At 41.5% G+C, this 15,546-nt stretch overlaps 1 protein-coding gene across 1 annotated transcript in view; it reads left to right on the top strand.

Moving 5' to 3' along the window:
* SLC22A15 (solute carrier family 22 member 15) overlaps positions 1-15,546 on the top strand; it is a 67,151-nt gene that overhangs the window by 18,457 nt on the left and 33,148 nt on the right. Inside the window, exon 3 of the mRNA XM_081026866.1 lies at positions 15,353-15,485. Within this exon, the coding sequence (XP_080882992.1) occupies positions 15,353-15,485 (133 nt within the window). The remainder of the gene's footprint in view (positions 1-15,352; positions 15,486-15,546) is intronic.

Below are 15,546 nucleotides of genomic sequence, written 5' to 3'. Positions count from 1 at the left end.
TTCCTGTTATTACCCGTGGGGTGTATTTGTGAGTGGTCTCTCTTGCCACCTGTCATTGTCAGACTGTAACTCTACGTGTCCCCTCCGCTCTCCTTCCTTTCCTCTGTCCTTCTCTCCCTCCCTTCCTCTTTCTCTTCCTTCCTACCTCCCTTTCTTCCTTCTTGTTTTTCTCTCTCATTATTTCTCTCTGTCATTTTGTATTTCTGTGTGTTTATACTCACCTCTCTCCATCTCAGTCTAGATTAAACAACTGAATGTAGAGAATTTAAAGAATTTGCCCTAAATCACATACTTCATAAGCCGCTGGTCTGGGATTTGATGAACCCCTATTCTTTCCACTACACCAGTGATTTTCTACCTTATTTTTTCCCTCTTAATGAATAGAAACCTTTAGTTTTAAATGGTATCTTAGTTGGCATTTCAGTAATAAAAGAGCCCAATGCTTTGCTGCTGTCACTGAAGGGGAATGGGGTCCAGGGCTCCCAACCCCTCTGCCACTGCCAGTCGTCCTTGACAGCCCCAAAAGAACTTCCATGCAGAACTGGGTGAGGAGCTCAGTTCTGCGTGGGACGAGTGGATGGGTAGATGGGTGGATGGATGGTGGATTGGAGAGAAGATTAGCAAGGTGACCGTGCGATGACAGCATGTGGTGCATACACACTGAGTTGAGAGCCACGCAAACTAAATACCTACCTGGGCTGCCAGTCACCTGCTTGATATTCCCTCCGACAGAGTGAATTCTAAGGGAGGAGAACAACTAATCCTAATGTTTGTATCTTGGCTTGCAAATTAAAAATATGAGTGCATGGTTCAGAGTAGCTGGGTGACTTAACTCAATGTCACACAGTTAGTAAAGGGAGGAGTGTGGCCACTGACTTCTGTGGACTTTCCAGAAGCATGTGATAGAAGCAGGAAAGGAGGCAGGGAGTCAGCCCACCAATGAATCTGTCTCGAGCTTGCCTTCCCTAAGGTGATGCTACTCTTAGGCTATTTGTATCCAACTCATGAGGATTCTGGCTAGTGAGCCCACACACAAAAATCATACAGGTGCCACAGAGGTAGTAATGATTTAGTTAAGCTTGTAATTTAGTGCAGCCACTATCGAAAGCAGTATGAGGATTCCTCAAAAAATTGGAACTAGAACTACGTTACTATACAGCAATTCCCAGTGGGTATTTGATGAAAACAAAAACACTAATTTGAAAAGATGTAGTCACCCTATGTTCATTGTAACATTAGTTACAGTAGCCAATATAGAAGCAACCTAAGTGTTCATTGATAGATGAATTGATAAGAAGAGGTGATACATATATACAGTGGAATATTACTCAGCCATAAAAAAGAATGCTATCTTGACTTTTGTGACAACATGGATGGACTTAGAGGGTATTATGCTAAGTGAAATAAGTCAGATAGAGAAACACAAATACTGTATGATTTCACTTACATGTGGCATCTAAAAAACAAATGAACAAACGAAACAAAAGTAGAGTCATAGATACAGAGAATAAATTGATGGTTGCCAGAGGGGCGGGGGTAGGAGGATGGGTGGAAAAGGTGAAATAGGAATAAGAGGTAGAAACTTCCAGTTATTAAATAAGTCACAGGGATGTATTGTATAGCATAATCAATATTGTAGTAGACTTTGTAATATTTTACTAGACTTATCATGGTGATATCACTATGTTGTCCACCTGAAACTAATATAATATTGCATTTCACTGTATATTAATTAAAAAAAAGAAAAAAAGGGGGGAAGTATAGCTTAGAAAAAATATTGTCAAGGCCAAATAAACTTACAGATTTCTGGATATAACAAAAAATGACAAAGGAGAATTAAATAAAACAAACAGCTCCCAGGCTCCTCAATTCGCAGTTCGCCCTCCCACATGTTCAGCTCCCAGCGGGCTGCTGCCCTCATGTTAATAGTTCACCCCCTCCTCTCCTCTACCTGTCCCCAGGTAGATGCAGGAAGAGGCTCACCTGCTTTATATTTTTAGTGCAGAACCTCATGTTTTCCCCGAAGTCATTTTATTTTCATTCAAAGTACAAATGAAGTGTCCGCCTTGTGTGCTCTCACCTCCACCGCTCAGAGTGTGTGAGTGACATGTGAGTGCACACACTCTACTTCTGCCTTGGTCATCGGAGCCCCATGTGGGTGGTCCCAGTCCTGGAGTGGTTTGGAATGGATGGTATGGGTGGCTTCCAAGATTCCTGCTGCCACCACCAAAATGACACAGCAGCAGAGGGAAGAAGAGTGAGAGTGATGGTCAAGGAGCAGCCGGAGCCAGCAGTGCCAGGCGAGGTGATGGCATCAGGCGCTCTGTAGCCGGCGTCCTTTAGCAGCTGCCCGTGGAGTGCAGTCCCAAACCAAACCCTCCACTTAATTTCTTAGCATTCATTCCATTTTGATTACCTCTCTAGTTTGTCAGGTGTCCCTCCAAATCTCCAGAGTGGTAATATTGAAACTGGTACCCAAACTTGTCAATCAGTTGGTAAATATCCTTAATATACAATATATGGTATGTAGATAATCTGCCGTTCTTATTGAAATTATTTGATATAAATGTGAGTTAAAAACACAACTATAAACTCTTGTTGATCTCTCATAACAACTCCTGCAAAGAAGTATTAAGATAGCGTCTGCAGGACTCTGGAGTTTAAGGAGATTGTGTTAATAATACACATTGTAAAACTCTCACCCTGCACCTCATTACATTTGGGTCAGGCCTTGCAGAGGTTATTCATGGAGATTTTGGGGGAGGGTGAATAAAAGGTTATATAGATGTGATTAATTGGGTATTAATGCAAAAAAATTTACACCCGTCTAATCTAGGAGTCTTGACTATTTTAAAATGAGCTAATAGCCATTGGGGTGAATTTATGTAGCAAATTGCTGTCCGCCATATTCAAATTATTCCCTGAGCTCTGACTCATTCAGAAAGCAGCAAATATCACGGAGAGACACAATTATCATGCTTAATTAATGTTTGCAACCAAAAAGAGTAAGGTTAGAATCTTTAATATCATTGTAGATATTGGACAACTGAAATTGACTTATTATTATCTTGAGATTAATGTATTTTCCCCAAGCCGTACCCTGGGGTCAAAAGACAGAGTATTAAAACTATTTGAAAAATTCACTGCAATAATTGCTTTAGGGGCTAATTTTTTTTTAATGTCTTCTTCCTTACATCTGTACTACTGATTGTTATAGCCTGTACACTTCACCCATTAAGTGGTAATTCAGAGTGACAACTACACTGAAATGAAGCGAGTTAGTTAATCACCATGAAACGGTTCCTGAAACACTCTGTCCAAGTACTCCCTAATCACAGAAGGCCTCTGATCATCTGATTGTCTCCCAGAGTGAGATTTTTCCATCCCAAGCTGTAAATATTTTTATGGGAAATACAGGACAGTGCGGGGCAGAAGTTGGGTTGGAATTGTTATCAGAACTGTTGAGAAGTTTTCACAGAACCGTTACCAGCTCCCCGTTGGTGCAGAGCCTTCAGGAACAGGCGGCAGGAGTGTGGGAGCTCCTGTTTGTTCTAGCGCCACAGCCTTGAAATACGGACATGCTGGGAGTCCGGGTACGACCATGGCACTTATAATATGACTTGCTTTTCATCATAGCAGGACTTTGGATGACTTGATGCTCGACCTATAAGTATGAGCCCAGTCTTGTTTGCCCATTTCCGTTGACAGCCAGGGGAAGCTGCCTTCGTCTTCCTTGTTCTTTATGATTAGGCAGGCTATGTTCTGGACAGCCATGGGGTCTGTCCCCCTTTCAGGGAAGCCAGAGTTGGGACTAGAAGTTGACCCTGGGCTTGTGAACAAGCCCGTCTTTTAGGAGAGACACAGCAGCTAGGTAAGGGGCCTGGGTGCCACCATTGGACCCGCCATGGCACCTGCCTGGCTTATGGGTTCACTGCTGTTCTGTGTATCATTCATGACTAAGTTCTTATCCCCGCCTGATCCTCCATGAGAGGACACTGGTGGAGCAGTGAAAGTGCTTTCAGGGGCCACACAGCTTCACTTGCTCAGGCTTTGGGACGCATGTGTGTCATGGGCACAGATTTTTGTCTTTACAGCTTGTCCTTGTTGTGGTTTATTCCCGCCCCCCCCCCCTTAGTTTTCTTCCTCATGAATGTAGAGGCGACAGATAAAACCAAAGTATTCCATATGTCCGATTGGCTATAGGAAGAAGGAAAACCCTTCAAATTTGAAATCTCCCTCACACCCCTTTGGTGAGAATGTCTTTCAGTGGCTCCAAGGAAAAGATGACCAGTGAGGTAGTTCCCTGCGTGTCCCTAAACTCACAACTTGACGCTTGAAGTCATGACATTGAGATATTGTTTATGAAGATGGCTGCAAGACTGTAGCATTCACTCTTATTACATAAATAATTCAGCAAATATTTAGTTAGTGCTGGCACTGTCAGGTAAGCACTTGGGATACAAATGTGCTTTTATGAAGCTCACCGCCTCCTAGGAGAGAGACAAGTAAACAAATAATTCACCATTCATCATATTACTAGAAGCAAACACAGAGGAATATGGCCCCAAGGAGAGTGAATCAGGTGGGCCTTCAGGTGAGAGGAGCTGCTTAAGGTGTGTCATGGATGAATGGGGCTCTCTGGGGAGGGGTTGAGGCCGGGGGGTGGGGGGGGTGGGGGGGGTGGGGTGGGGGTGGGTGTGAAGGACGAGGGCACAGGCTGGAAGAGTAATCTGTTCTCGGAAGTGCCAGGCTTCTTGGCAAAACAGGAATGAGGAATGTTTGTTTTCCTTTGGAGAGCTGTGCCCTCCCCTGCCCGTGGTTCTGCATTATTCATGTGGGTGTTGCAGAGTCACTCACCTGCCTTGGGCCAAAACAAGGGCCTGAGGGGCACAGCTTCCTTGGGGAGGGAAATGACCCAGCCTTGAAAAAACTTTCCGTAATGGGTCTTTGGTTACCATCCACTGCCCCTACCATTAAAGTGGTCTGTAGTGATAGCACATTTCTCAACATGTTTCTCAACTCTTGTTCCATGACATGTCACCATACATTAGATTAGAGGTGGGGGAAAGAATGAGCTGTTCAGGTCACGGGAAAACAGAAGCAGAGACAAACTTGTGATGTTGACCGAGCCAATGAAAGGTTGCTCACGGCAGAGGCAGGCATATGTCTTAAAATCTCGGGGCTCTTGCTCTTCAGTCTTCCTGATATTCATGACCAACTTAAGAAACACCTTTTGTAATTCGTGTTCTAGTACAGAGGGGAAGAATACGGCAGCTCAGTGCTAGTCAGCAGAGGAAAGAAAAGAAAGCAACCTGAGGATGATTTATATTTGTGTCACGTGGGTACACCAGGATGTCATATAGAGAGTAAATAATAAAAGCTTAATTAAAAAAATAAAAGTTTCATTAAGTATTTGTGTTTAAAGCCTGCACTGTAGAATGAGACAAATCGCCCTTAAAAAAAAAAAAAAAAGCCAAAACACTTTGGAAGTTGATTTTAAAATACATTATTCTCTGCTTCTCACCCCCAGCCTTCTCCTTATCTTTCCCAAGCCCACAGACCAGGTACCCTTAACTTTCTATTTGACATGGAACCTTTATTTTCTTCCTTCTCCCTCTCTCCCAACCCCTGGTTCTGTTACCCTAAGCCACAGGACCTACTTGTTTCTAGTATTCCTTCTCATAGTTAATTTTTTTATTGCTTCTTGAGTGGAACACATGCTAAGGGTTAAAAAATAGAAAGTCTCTACCCAGCATGTTGTAATTTCTGTACTTTTGGTTTAAAACATTCAAATATAGTGTTAGATCACTCGCTAGCGCCAGAATTCTAAGACTTGACTAAGTCAAGCTAATAGTACCGAGAGGAAGAGATTTTGAGACAGATATTTCGGCATCAGGTCCGGGCTCCACTGGTCACTTGGGTGTAATAATGTCTGGGCTTCAGTCGTATCATCATCAAGTTGGGAATAATGATAATGATATACCTACTCTAAAGGGTGGTTGTTAGCATTAGAGGAGAAAGTTCTATAAAAGTTGGTTGGTTATTAATTATCTGGTTAAAAGGTGCTGCAGCCTTTCTACTTGACATAGCTTTGATATATATTTTTAGTACTCAGGTATTAATTCATTTTTAGGATTAAAAAGCATGCAGCCCATTTTAAAACAATGATTTAATTTTTCAGATTATCCTATTTCTGTCAGGTCAGAGTAATGATTGCTTTGTTTTGTGACATTTTCACAAAGCTTAAGGTTTGACGATTTCAAGACACATTTTGTTGCTTCCTTTAAAATTTGTCTTCAAGCCTCACTCTGTGGTTGATCTCATCCATGCTAGTGGCTTCAAATAATCCCTGTTCATGGATGACTTGGCCCAGGTTTCTATAACCAGCTTGAAGCCACTCTCTTCTCTGATGCCCCACCCTGCCCAGGCTGACCTGGATCACCCACACCCATATTTGTTGGCCCCTGTTCTATTCTCTTTTCTTGACGTACACCAATACTTTATCCTTTTTGGGACAATGCCCTTTATTCTCAGCCTCTAAACAGTAAGAATTCAAATATTAAACAAAAATAGCTCTCCGGTGCTTCATTCCTATCCAGTCAGAAGTAGTAATTGTCTCAACTCCCTGCATTTCTGCTTGCCTGCCTTTTTCCCTCTTTCAGAGTGAGAACGTTCTGCATGGCACCTCACTTTGGTATTTGCCGTATTTATGTTCCTTTTATCTTTATTTTCCAGGCACCTGCTGTTGTTGTCTGTCCCCACTTGTGCCTGATTCCAGTGCTTTTAATGCTAGGCCCCTCAAATCCTTTGTGAGAATACAGTATCATAAGTGAACGTGTGAACTATGTCTAGTGATTATGGTAAGCATATGAACAAAAACACAGATGTTGTTTATTTTTTTATTTTTCAATTACAGTTGACATTCAATATTATTTCGTATTAGTTTCAGGTGTACAGCGTAGTGGTTAGACATTTATATAATTTACATAGCGATCCCAGATAAGTCTAGCACCCACCTGGCACCAAACATAGTTATGACAATATTATTGACTATATTCCCTATGCTATACTTTACATCCCTGTGACTATTTTGTAACTACCAATTTGTACCTCTTAATCCCTTCACCTTTTTCACTCAGTCTCCCAACACCCCTCCCATCTGGCAACCATCATTTTATTCTCTGTATCTGAGTCTATTAAGGTTTTGTTTGTTCCTTTATTTTGTTCTTTAGATTCCTCATGTAAGTGAAATAATATGGTATTTGTCTTTTTCTGTCTGATTTATTTCACTTAGCATAATGCCCCCTAGGTTCATCATGTTGTCGCAAATGGTAAGATTTCATTTCTTATGACCGAGTAATAGTCTAGTGTATACACGTATCCCTTCTTTATCCAATCGACTATTGATGGGCACTTAGGTTCTTCCATATCTTGGTTATTGTGAATAACGCTGCAATGAACATAAGGGTGCATACTCGTAGTTCTGTTTTTAATTTTTTGGGGAAGCTCCATACTGTTTTCCACAGTGACTGTACCAATTTGCAATCCCACCAGTGGTACACGAGGGTGCTCTTTTCTCTGCATCCTCGCCAACACTTGTTATTTGTTGATTTATTGATGATGGCCATTCTGACAGGAGTGAGATGATATCTGATTGTGATTTTTATTTGCATTTCTCTGATGATTAGTGACGTTGAGCATCTTTCCATTTGTCTATTGGCCATCTGTATGTCCTCTTTGGAGAAATGTCTATCGACGTCCTATGCCCATTTTTTTAATTGAATTGTTCGTTTTTGGGTGTTCAGTTCTATGAGTTCTTTATAAATTTTGGACATCAACTTAACCCCTTATTGGATGTATCATTGGTGAATAGCTTGTCCCATTCAGTAGGTTGTCTTTTCATTTTGTTGATGGTTTGCTGTGCAAAGACTTTTTAGTTTGATGTAGTCCCATTTGTTTATTTATTTATTTACTTATTTTTGTTTGTTTCCCTTGTCCAAGAAGATATATCAGAAAAAATTCAGAGCCATGTCAGAGAGGTTACTGCTTATGTTTTCTTCTAGGAGTTTTATGGTTTTAGGTTTTACATTTCTGTCTTCAATCCATTTTGAGTTTATTCTTTTTCTTTTTTTAATTTGGGGAAGGGGAACAGGACTTTATTGGGGAACACTCTGTACTTCCAGGACTTTTTCCAAGTCAAGTTGTTGTCCTTTCAGTCTTAGTTGTGGGGGGTGCAGTTCAGCTCCAGGTCCAGTTGCCGTTTTTAGTTGCTGGGGACGCAGCCCACCATCCCTTGCGGGAGTCAAACCGGCAACCTTGTGGTTGAGAGCCCGCGCTCCAAGCAACTGAGCCATTTGGCACAGGCCCATGTGGGAATTGAACCGGCAACCTTCGGCGTTAGGTGCACGGAGCTCCAACCACCTGAGCCATCGGGCTGGTCCTTGAGTTTATTGTACATGCTGTAAGAAAAAAAACAAAAATGGATTTAGCTAGGTCTGAAGGACTGAAATTATTTTGTCTTTATATTCTTCCTTTTCTTTCATGTATCTGAAAAGAAGGTTTCTGCTTTTTCAATTTGCAAGTGATTTTTCAATTTGAAATGAATTGGTATAAAAAAGAGCATTCATTCTGTAGCTTTACAATTTGGCTTTTCATGTAAAGAGTATAGGAGAATCATCACTTTAATAATCTTGAGACAATTAAGGATTTGAGTGACTTATAAATTTATGATTTTTAAGATTTAAAGCCTCATAAAAAACACATTTTTCAAGCATGTCATGCTCATAATTTTTTTAAGGTTTATTATAGTTTAATTTCTGATGTCCTGGTGATATGTGCTTTGGGTTTTACCTTGGTACTAAAAATTGACCGAAAGGGTATGAAAATAAGTGAGCAGTTGAGTCTCGTCTGGTGGGTGATATCTTTCCCAAACTTTAAAAACAAGTTATACCAATACATTTTCTCAAATATTATAGGACCACTCTCCTAGGATATGTTGTTTGAGCTTTGACAAAATAAAACTTTAGTTCACATTGTAGGTAAATGATAAGTATGTAAATTGTATTGGAAAATTTTTTAAGATTGGAAACCAAACCAAACATTTAAGTGAAAATAGCGCATGTTAGAGGAGGCGGGAATGTGGAAAGCTGATGGTTAACATATTTCCCAAGTCCTCAAGCTCCTGAGTCAACCACTTTATTTGACCAGATCTGTCAGGGACATCTTCTGGGTACCAGCTTCACATTCTCCCATGTGCTTTCTTAAAACCTGCCAGTGCCTTTCAGTTTTCCTACCAGTTCCTAAATATATTCCGGGAGAAACAGGGAAATGCATTAGCCCAGCCAGCACCGATCTGAAGAAAAATTACTAGAAATTATTTTGACACTGGAACTGGCAGTCTGAGAATCAATTTGGAGTTTGCTAGTGAAACATCCCTTGGGCCATTTCTTCCTAAAACTGCCATCCAAGGTGATTGCTCTGTAGTTGTTGGAAGGTTTTTGTTATAGCCTTTTTGATGGATTGGAGAAGTTCTGTAAATGTGGGCAAGAGAATTATTGGTTGTGGAGTAGCACAAAACAGATGATGTCAGTCTAAACATCTTGGCCATACAAACACACCAGCAGAAATTGAGGTGCAGGATAATCAAAATTGCAGGCCACATTTTAAAGGCATGAAAACACCGAAAGAAACACCAAAGACGTGAAAAAAATAAAAGCAAGTGTTTGAGCACCAAGGTATTAAAAACAAGTGCAATTAGGCCTTGTTTACTGGCCATTATAAGAGAAGGGATATCCCTGTGATAACTACAGTCCTCTCTTTTCTAGGCTAACCTGACATTTAATATTTGATTCATTTTTCGACCTGGAAAAATATCACCATAGGCCTTTCTCACCCACATATCCAAAATAAATTAGTTTTTCACAAAACGCTATTTCTTCAAATTCCAAAACTCTTTTTAATCTCTTTTATATGAAACTTTAAAATGTATTTTACTCTTTTTTATTTTTTTTTAACAGATCCTTAGATCAGGGCTTCTTAACATGGTTTAATCTTTCTTAGTGACTCAGGTCGTACTTACTGTAGAGTTGGGGGGTTGGAGGTCTTGAAATGGTTGAAAAATGTGGGGCAGGGGTACTGAAGGAAATGAGTACGAAAACTAGGGGGTGGGATCTTCAAAATCCAAACTTAGAAGTCATGCAGTTACTAAGGATGGCAGGGTCTGGACAGGGGCTCTTAACCTAATTGCCTATGAGAATCATCTGGAGAACCTAAAAAAATATGCCCATGCCTGGCCCTACCCGAGTGTCCTCAGGGACCCAGGCTCCTTCCAGCTTTTGACTTGACCACCCCGAATATGTGGCCATCTCCTCATGGCCCCAGATAGAGCTCTAGCTGGCAAAGGGACATTCTAAGCACTAGGATAGTAGAAATAAAGATGGAGCAAAGGGCAAATCAGCTGTCTCTTCAGAGAAATTCCTGGAAGTTTCCACATGATGCTTCTGCTTACTTTCATTGTGCACAACTTGATAATATGGCCATATCTAATGGTAAGGGCTACTGGGACATTTAATCTTCCTTCTGGGTAGCCATATGCCCGGCTAAACATTCTATTACTGTGGAAGAAAAGAAGAATGGGTATTTCAAAATGTGCTAGATTCTCTGTCACAGAAGGGTAATGGGTGACACAGTCCAATAACGTAATCTGCAGGTGAGCTGATGATTTTCAAGTTTGGTTATCTACTCCCATCTCAGGTCCATCGGTGTAAAAAGAAAAGCAGCCTCTAGTTGAGAGGGAGCTAGTTCAGTAAGTGATTTCCTCAGGGGACAACCAAACTTCAGTTGGGGAAAGAATGGAAAGTACAGAGAGGTTAAGGTTATCAGGGGTTTTCCTGATGGTGACATTATTTCACGCCCCACTGTCCATCCCCTGTATGTCTTCATTTTCTCCTTAACCAGCTTATATTTCACTACAATAATCACTGCTTTGCAAATCCCCACAACTCCCCGCGGCCACTATCCCTCGGTGGGTTCCTGGGAAATCCCCAACTCTGTGTACGCTTAATTCCCCACCTCCTTCTCTTAGGATCGATAACTACAGAACTCAAAGGTGCGTTCAGCTTGGCCTGGCAGTCCTACAGCATTTCCCTTGAATGGGCCGTGTCCCACTCCTGAGGGGATCTTGTGTGACATCTTCCTCCCTAGACTTCTGACTCCCCCTCCACTTCCATTCCTTCCACTCTTGACCTCATTTGATATTTTCAATGAAAAGGAAATGAAGCAGGCAGGTAGGAGTTCCTGCATTGCCTGCTTCTGAACCCATTCTGCCTTCCTCCCTTTTGCGGTGTTACCTCCCTGCTTCTGTGAAAGGCTGACCTCTGTGCTTTGCACAGTCATACCCATCCCTTCGTGCTTTCCTCCTGCAAGGATATCTTCTGTACTGGGTCGCTCTCATCTACATGCACACGTGTTAAAAAAAATACCAATAATCTTTGACCTCACAGATCTGTCAAATACTGTCCCGTTTCTTAGCTCTTCTTCACAGCAAATCTGGAGCTCAAGACTCAGATCCAAATGCTTGCTTGGCCTCTCCTCTTGGATGGTTTATAGGCATCTCAACCTCTGCATGTCTAAACAGAACTCTTAGTTTCTCATCACATACCTGATACCCCCTTGCAGCCTTCTCCATCTCAATAACCGTCACCATTGTCCACTGAGTGGCTCAAAAACTTAGGTATAATCCTTGACTCTCCCTTTCTCTCCTCCCCCCTCCACATCTCATTCATCAGCAAGTCCTGCCCGTTCTGCCTTCAGAATACACCCCAAGTTCACGTACTTCTCTCCATCACCATTACTTCTATCCTGGTCCAAGCTGCCATTACCTCCCGGACTATTGCAGCAGGCTCCTTGCTCCCACTTTTCTTATTGTATTGCATTTTCTAAGAGTGGCCAGAGTGAGCGTTAGAAACATAAATCCAGTAGTTCATCATCTTCCCTTTGCACTGGAATAAAACCCTGGCTCCTTATCATGGCTCAGGGCCCTGCATGCCCCGATGCCTGCCCACCTCTGTGGCCTCATTTCATACCATCTCCATGAGAGGTGCACTGGTGTGTCTTTCCCTAGGGCCATTGCACTTATCCTCACCGTCACAAATGTCACCTCCCCAGAGAAGCCTTCCCTGAATACCCTATTTAAAGGGGTTTCCCCCCAGTCTTTCCCTATGTGTTTACTTGTGTAATGCCTATCTTACTCCACTGGCACTTGTTCACCGTGAGGGCAGGGACCATGTCTGGCTCATTCACATCTGTATTCCCAGTCTTTCGAATAGTTATTAACCCCTAGTAGAAACTAATCAAATATTTATTGAATTCCCAAATGAAAAAATGTCTGGAGCATAGTTCGTTTTTCTGTCGTATGGCTTCCATCACTCTTATTTAAATGATGGCGACCACTGAAAGCTGTGACTTCCTGATCACTGTTCCTAAGGGCTAGGCAAACCAAGGGTATCGTACCTTGTTGAGCATTACGTGTGAAGAACAGAAGACTTTAGAAGTAAAGCACAGCATTCTTGAGGGGCCGTTATCCTTGTTTATTTTCCAATGCCTGAATTTTGTTTTTGTTGTTGTTGCTACGCTTAGTTGTACAGAAGCTGTCTCGTCAAGATCTTTATCGATTCAGTGTCACAGAAAATACAAGAGAAGAGAAGCTAAATTGCTTTGGGCCATAGTGACTGGTTGTCAAAGCATGGGAAGGGAGTGGTTTGAAAGGTGGAGGAGGGACAACCAACAGAGGTGCCTTGTTGCAAGTTTTCGAGGAGGGGCTTTTCACCACCCTGTCTTTGCTCATTCTGTGAAAGGAGCTGCAAAGGGGAAAGATGAACATTCTCTTGGTCCTCTGAGGTTACCTCTGCAACACAGGTTGACTTTTACCTTTATAACCAAAGGTTACCTTAACGCGTCGCTAGACAGGGCTTTAGATAATGGCATTCCTTCTTGGGTTAGATTAACTTGCTAGGGCAGCTCACAGAACTCAGGAAAACATTATAGTTACTAGATCACTGATTTATTATAAAAGGATATAACTCACAAACAGCCCAATGAAAGAGACACAGAGGGCAAGGCATGTGGAAAGGGGCACAGAGCTTCCATGCTCTCTGTGGGAGTGCCAGAAGCTCCCCATGGTCCCCAACCTGGAAGCTCTCTGAATCCCACCTTTTGGGTTTTTAATGGAGGCTTCATTACATTGTCATGATGGATGAAATTACTGGCCATTGGCCATTGATTCAACCTCCAGTCCCTCTCTTCTCTATGGAAGCCTAGGGAGTAGGGCTGAGTGTTCCAAGACTCTGATCACATGGTTGGTTCCCCTGGCAGCCAGCCCCCATCTTTCCAAAAGTCACTTCATTAACGTATACTCAGGTGTGGTTGAAAGGGGCTTGTAAATAACAAGACCCCCTTTTACCTTTATTGCTCTGAAGATTTTTAGGAACTAGGAACAAAACTAAAGATTATAACAAAAAATGCCCCTGTGGCTCTTAGGAGATTACATGGGGTTCGGGAGCTATGTGCTAGGAACAGTAGATGAAGACCAAATATATATTTCTTACTGTAAATTGCTTACATTCGTTAACCAAAAGATAAAAAGGCTGTATAATTAGAGGCAACAAGCTTTTATTCGAGATCCAAAAGAATAGCACTGAATAGAATTCTCAAAGCACTGATTCAGGCAGAAACCCAAATAGTGTTCTGATTAGGAGTTGAAGGCAAGGGGTGTTTATAATAAAGGGAAGGGGAACAATTACATGAATATACAGAAGGAATTTCTATGAGTGTTAATAAGCTAAGGAAGGAATAAGCTAACATAAGTGACTCAGATAAGCTAACACAGTGATGCTCATTCTAAAGAATGTCTTTAATTTTCAGTCGGTAGTTATAACAGTTGTTTGGGATACAGTGCTGCTTTAAGCCCTGTCCAAAGGTTATTTTGCCCAGTTTTAACTTTCCAAAGGTTTGAGGAGTAAGACAGTTCCTTTGGGATGGCCGCTCCAACTAGGTTTTAAAATGGCTCTGTTTATATTTTTTTACACACTCATAAATAGAATCATGCAATATTTGTTCCTTTTGTGTGTAAGGAAAGAGAGATGGTAGGGAATATATAAAAGGGAGTCACTTTAACCAAGCTGCTAAAATTATTACCATTATGAAGACTGAGGCGTGAAGAAAGATTCTATTCTTGTTCTAATTAGCCTGGGAACTTAAACGTTTTGAACTTTCCAGTCTTACGTTTATGCCTTGATGTACATCTGGACCTCTGGATAACCTTCTAGTTAACCCTTGAAGGGCCCTTGATTCCCCCTTGAAGGACCTGGCATCCATCAGCCTGACTGATAACCATCCCAGACCAATCCTAGGGCTAAGAATGCAGGACTGATAATTTTCAAGAATGTGCTTTTTGCTGTAAGAACTTTTAACTATTCTTTCTATGTTGGAACACTTCTCGGTTTTTGCCTAGATATGTAATAAATCTTTCTCATTCATTTCTAGCAAAGCCTCCAGACTCTTTTTGAGTTTGTTCGACTGTCTGCTTATTTTACTTAGCATGATGTCCTCAAGGTTTATCCATGTTGTAGCATATGTGAGGATTTCCTCCCTTTTTAAGGCTGTATACTATTCCATCATGTGTACATAGCACACTTTGTTTCTTTATCCATCTCTTGATGGACATTTGGGTTTATTCCACCTTTTGGCTACTGTGAATAATGCTGCTATGAACATTAGTGTACAGATATCTGCTTGAGTCCCTGCTTTCCATTCTTTTGTGTATATATATCCAAGAAATGGAATCATTGGATCGTGTGGTAATTGTATGTTTAATTTTTTGAGAAAAGTACTTAAGGGATTTTAAACCCATTAATCTATTGGAGAAAAGGGCTGTTTGTTTGTTACCTCATATATGCCATGTAGTATGTTAGGTGTCAGAGAAACGGAAATCATTAGACATGGCTCCTGTTACCTAGAGACACTGGGTCTTGGGATGAGGGACATCGTCAACAGCTGCATAAATAATTAGCTACTACGTCCTGTGTCGCGGGCTCTAATAAGATGTGTGTACAGTACTGTGGGAGCACATTACAATAACAATGATTTCTGGTGTTTCTGAAGACAGAATCTCTTTGCATGTTTTCCAAGATGGATGCTGTACTGAATTCTGGTTAATAGTGGGTAATGCGGTGGAGAAGTAGCCGTGTGCATGTTTTGTTGTACATTTGTTTTGTTTTTGTTTTTTAATAGCTAACTCAATCCACCCTTCTTTTCTGTGACCTAATTGTCTCTCTCCTGGTTTTTCTTCCTCTAGTGGTTTTTAATTGCCAACCAATCGTACAAAGTCAGCGCAGCCAGCTCTTTTTTTTTCAGCGGTGTGTTTGTGGGAGTGATCTCTTTTGGTCAGCTTTCGGATCGCTTCGGAAGGAAAAAAGTCTACCTCACAGGTAATCTATTAGAGTGTTCATGAACTGAATAAGAGAACATATTTCTCTAAGGTTCTCAGGG

Source organism: Rhinolophus hipposideros, assembly GCF_964194185.1.
Source record: "Rhinolophus hipposideros genome assembly, chromosome: 19".
Classification (NCBI taxonomy): domain Eukaryota; kingdom Metazoa; phylum Chordata; class Mammalia; order Chiroptera; family Rhinolophidae; genus Rhinolophus; species Rhinolophus hipposideros.
The sequence above is the reverse complement of the archived record's forward strand: the minus strand, read 5'-3'. Positions and strand labels throughout refer to the sequence as shown.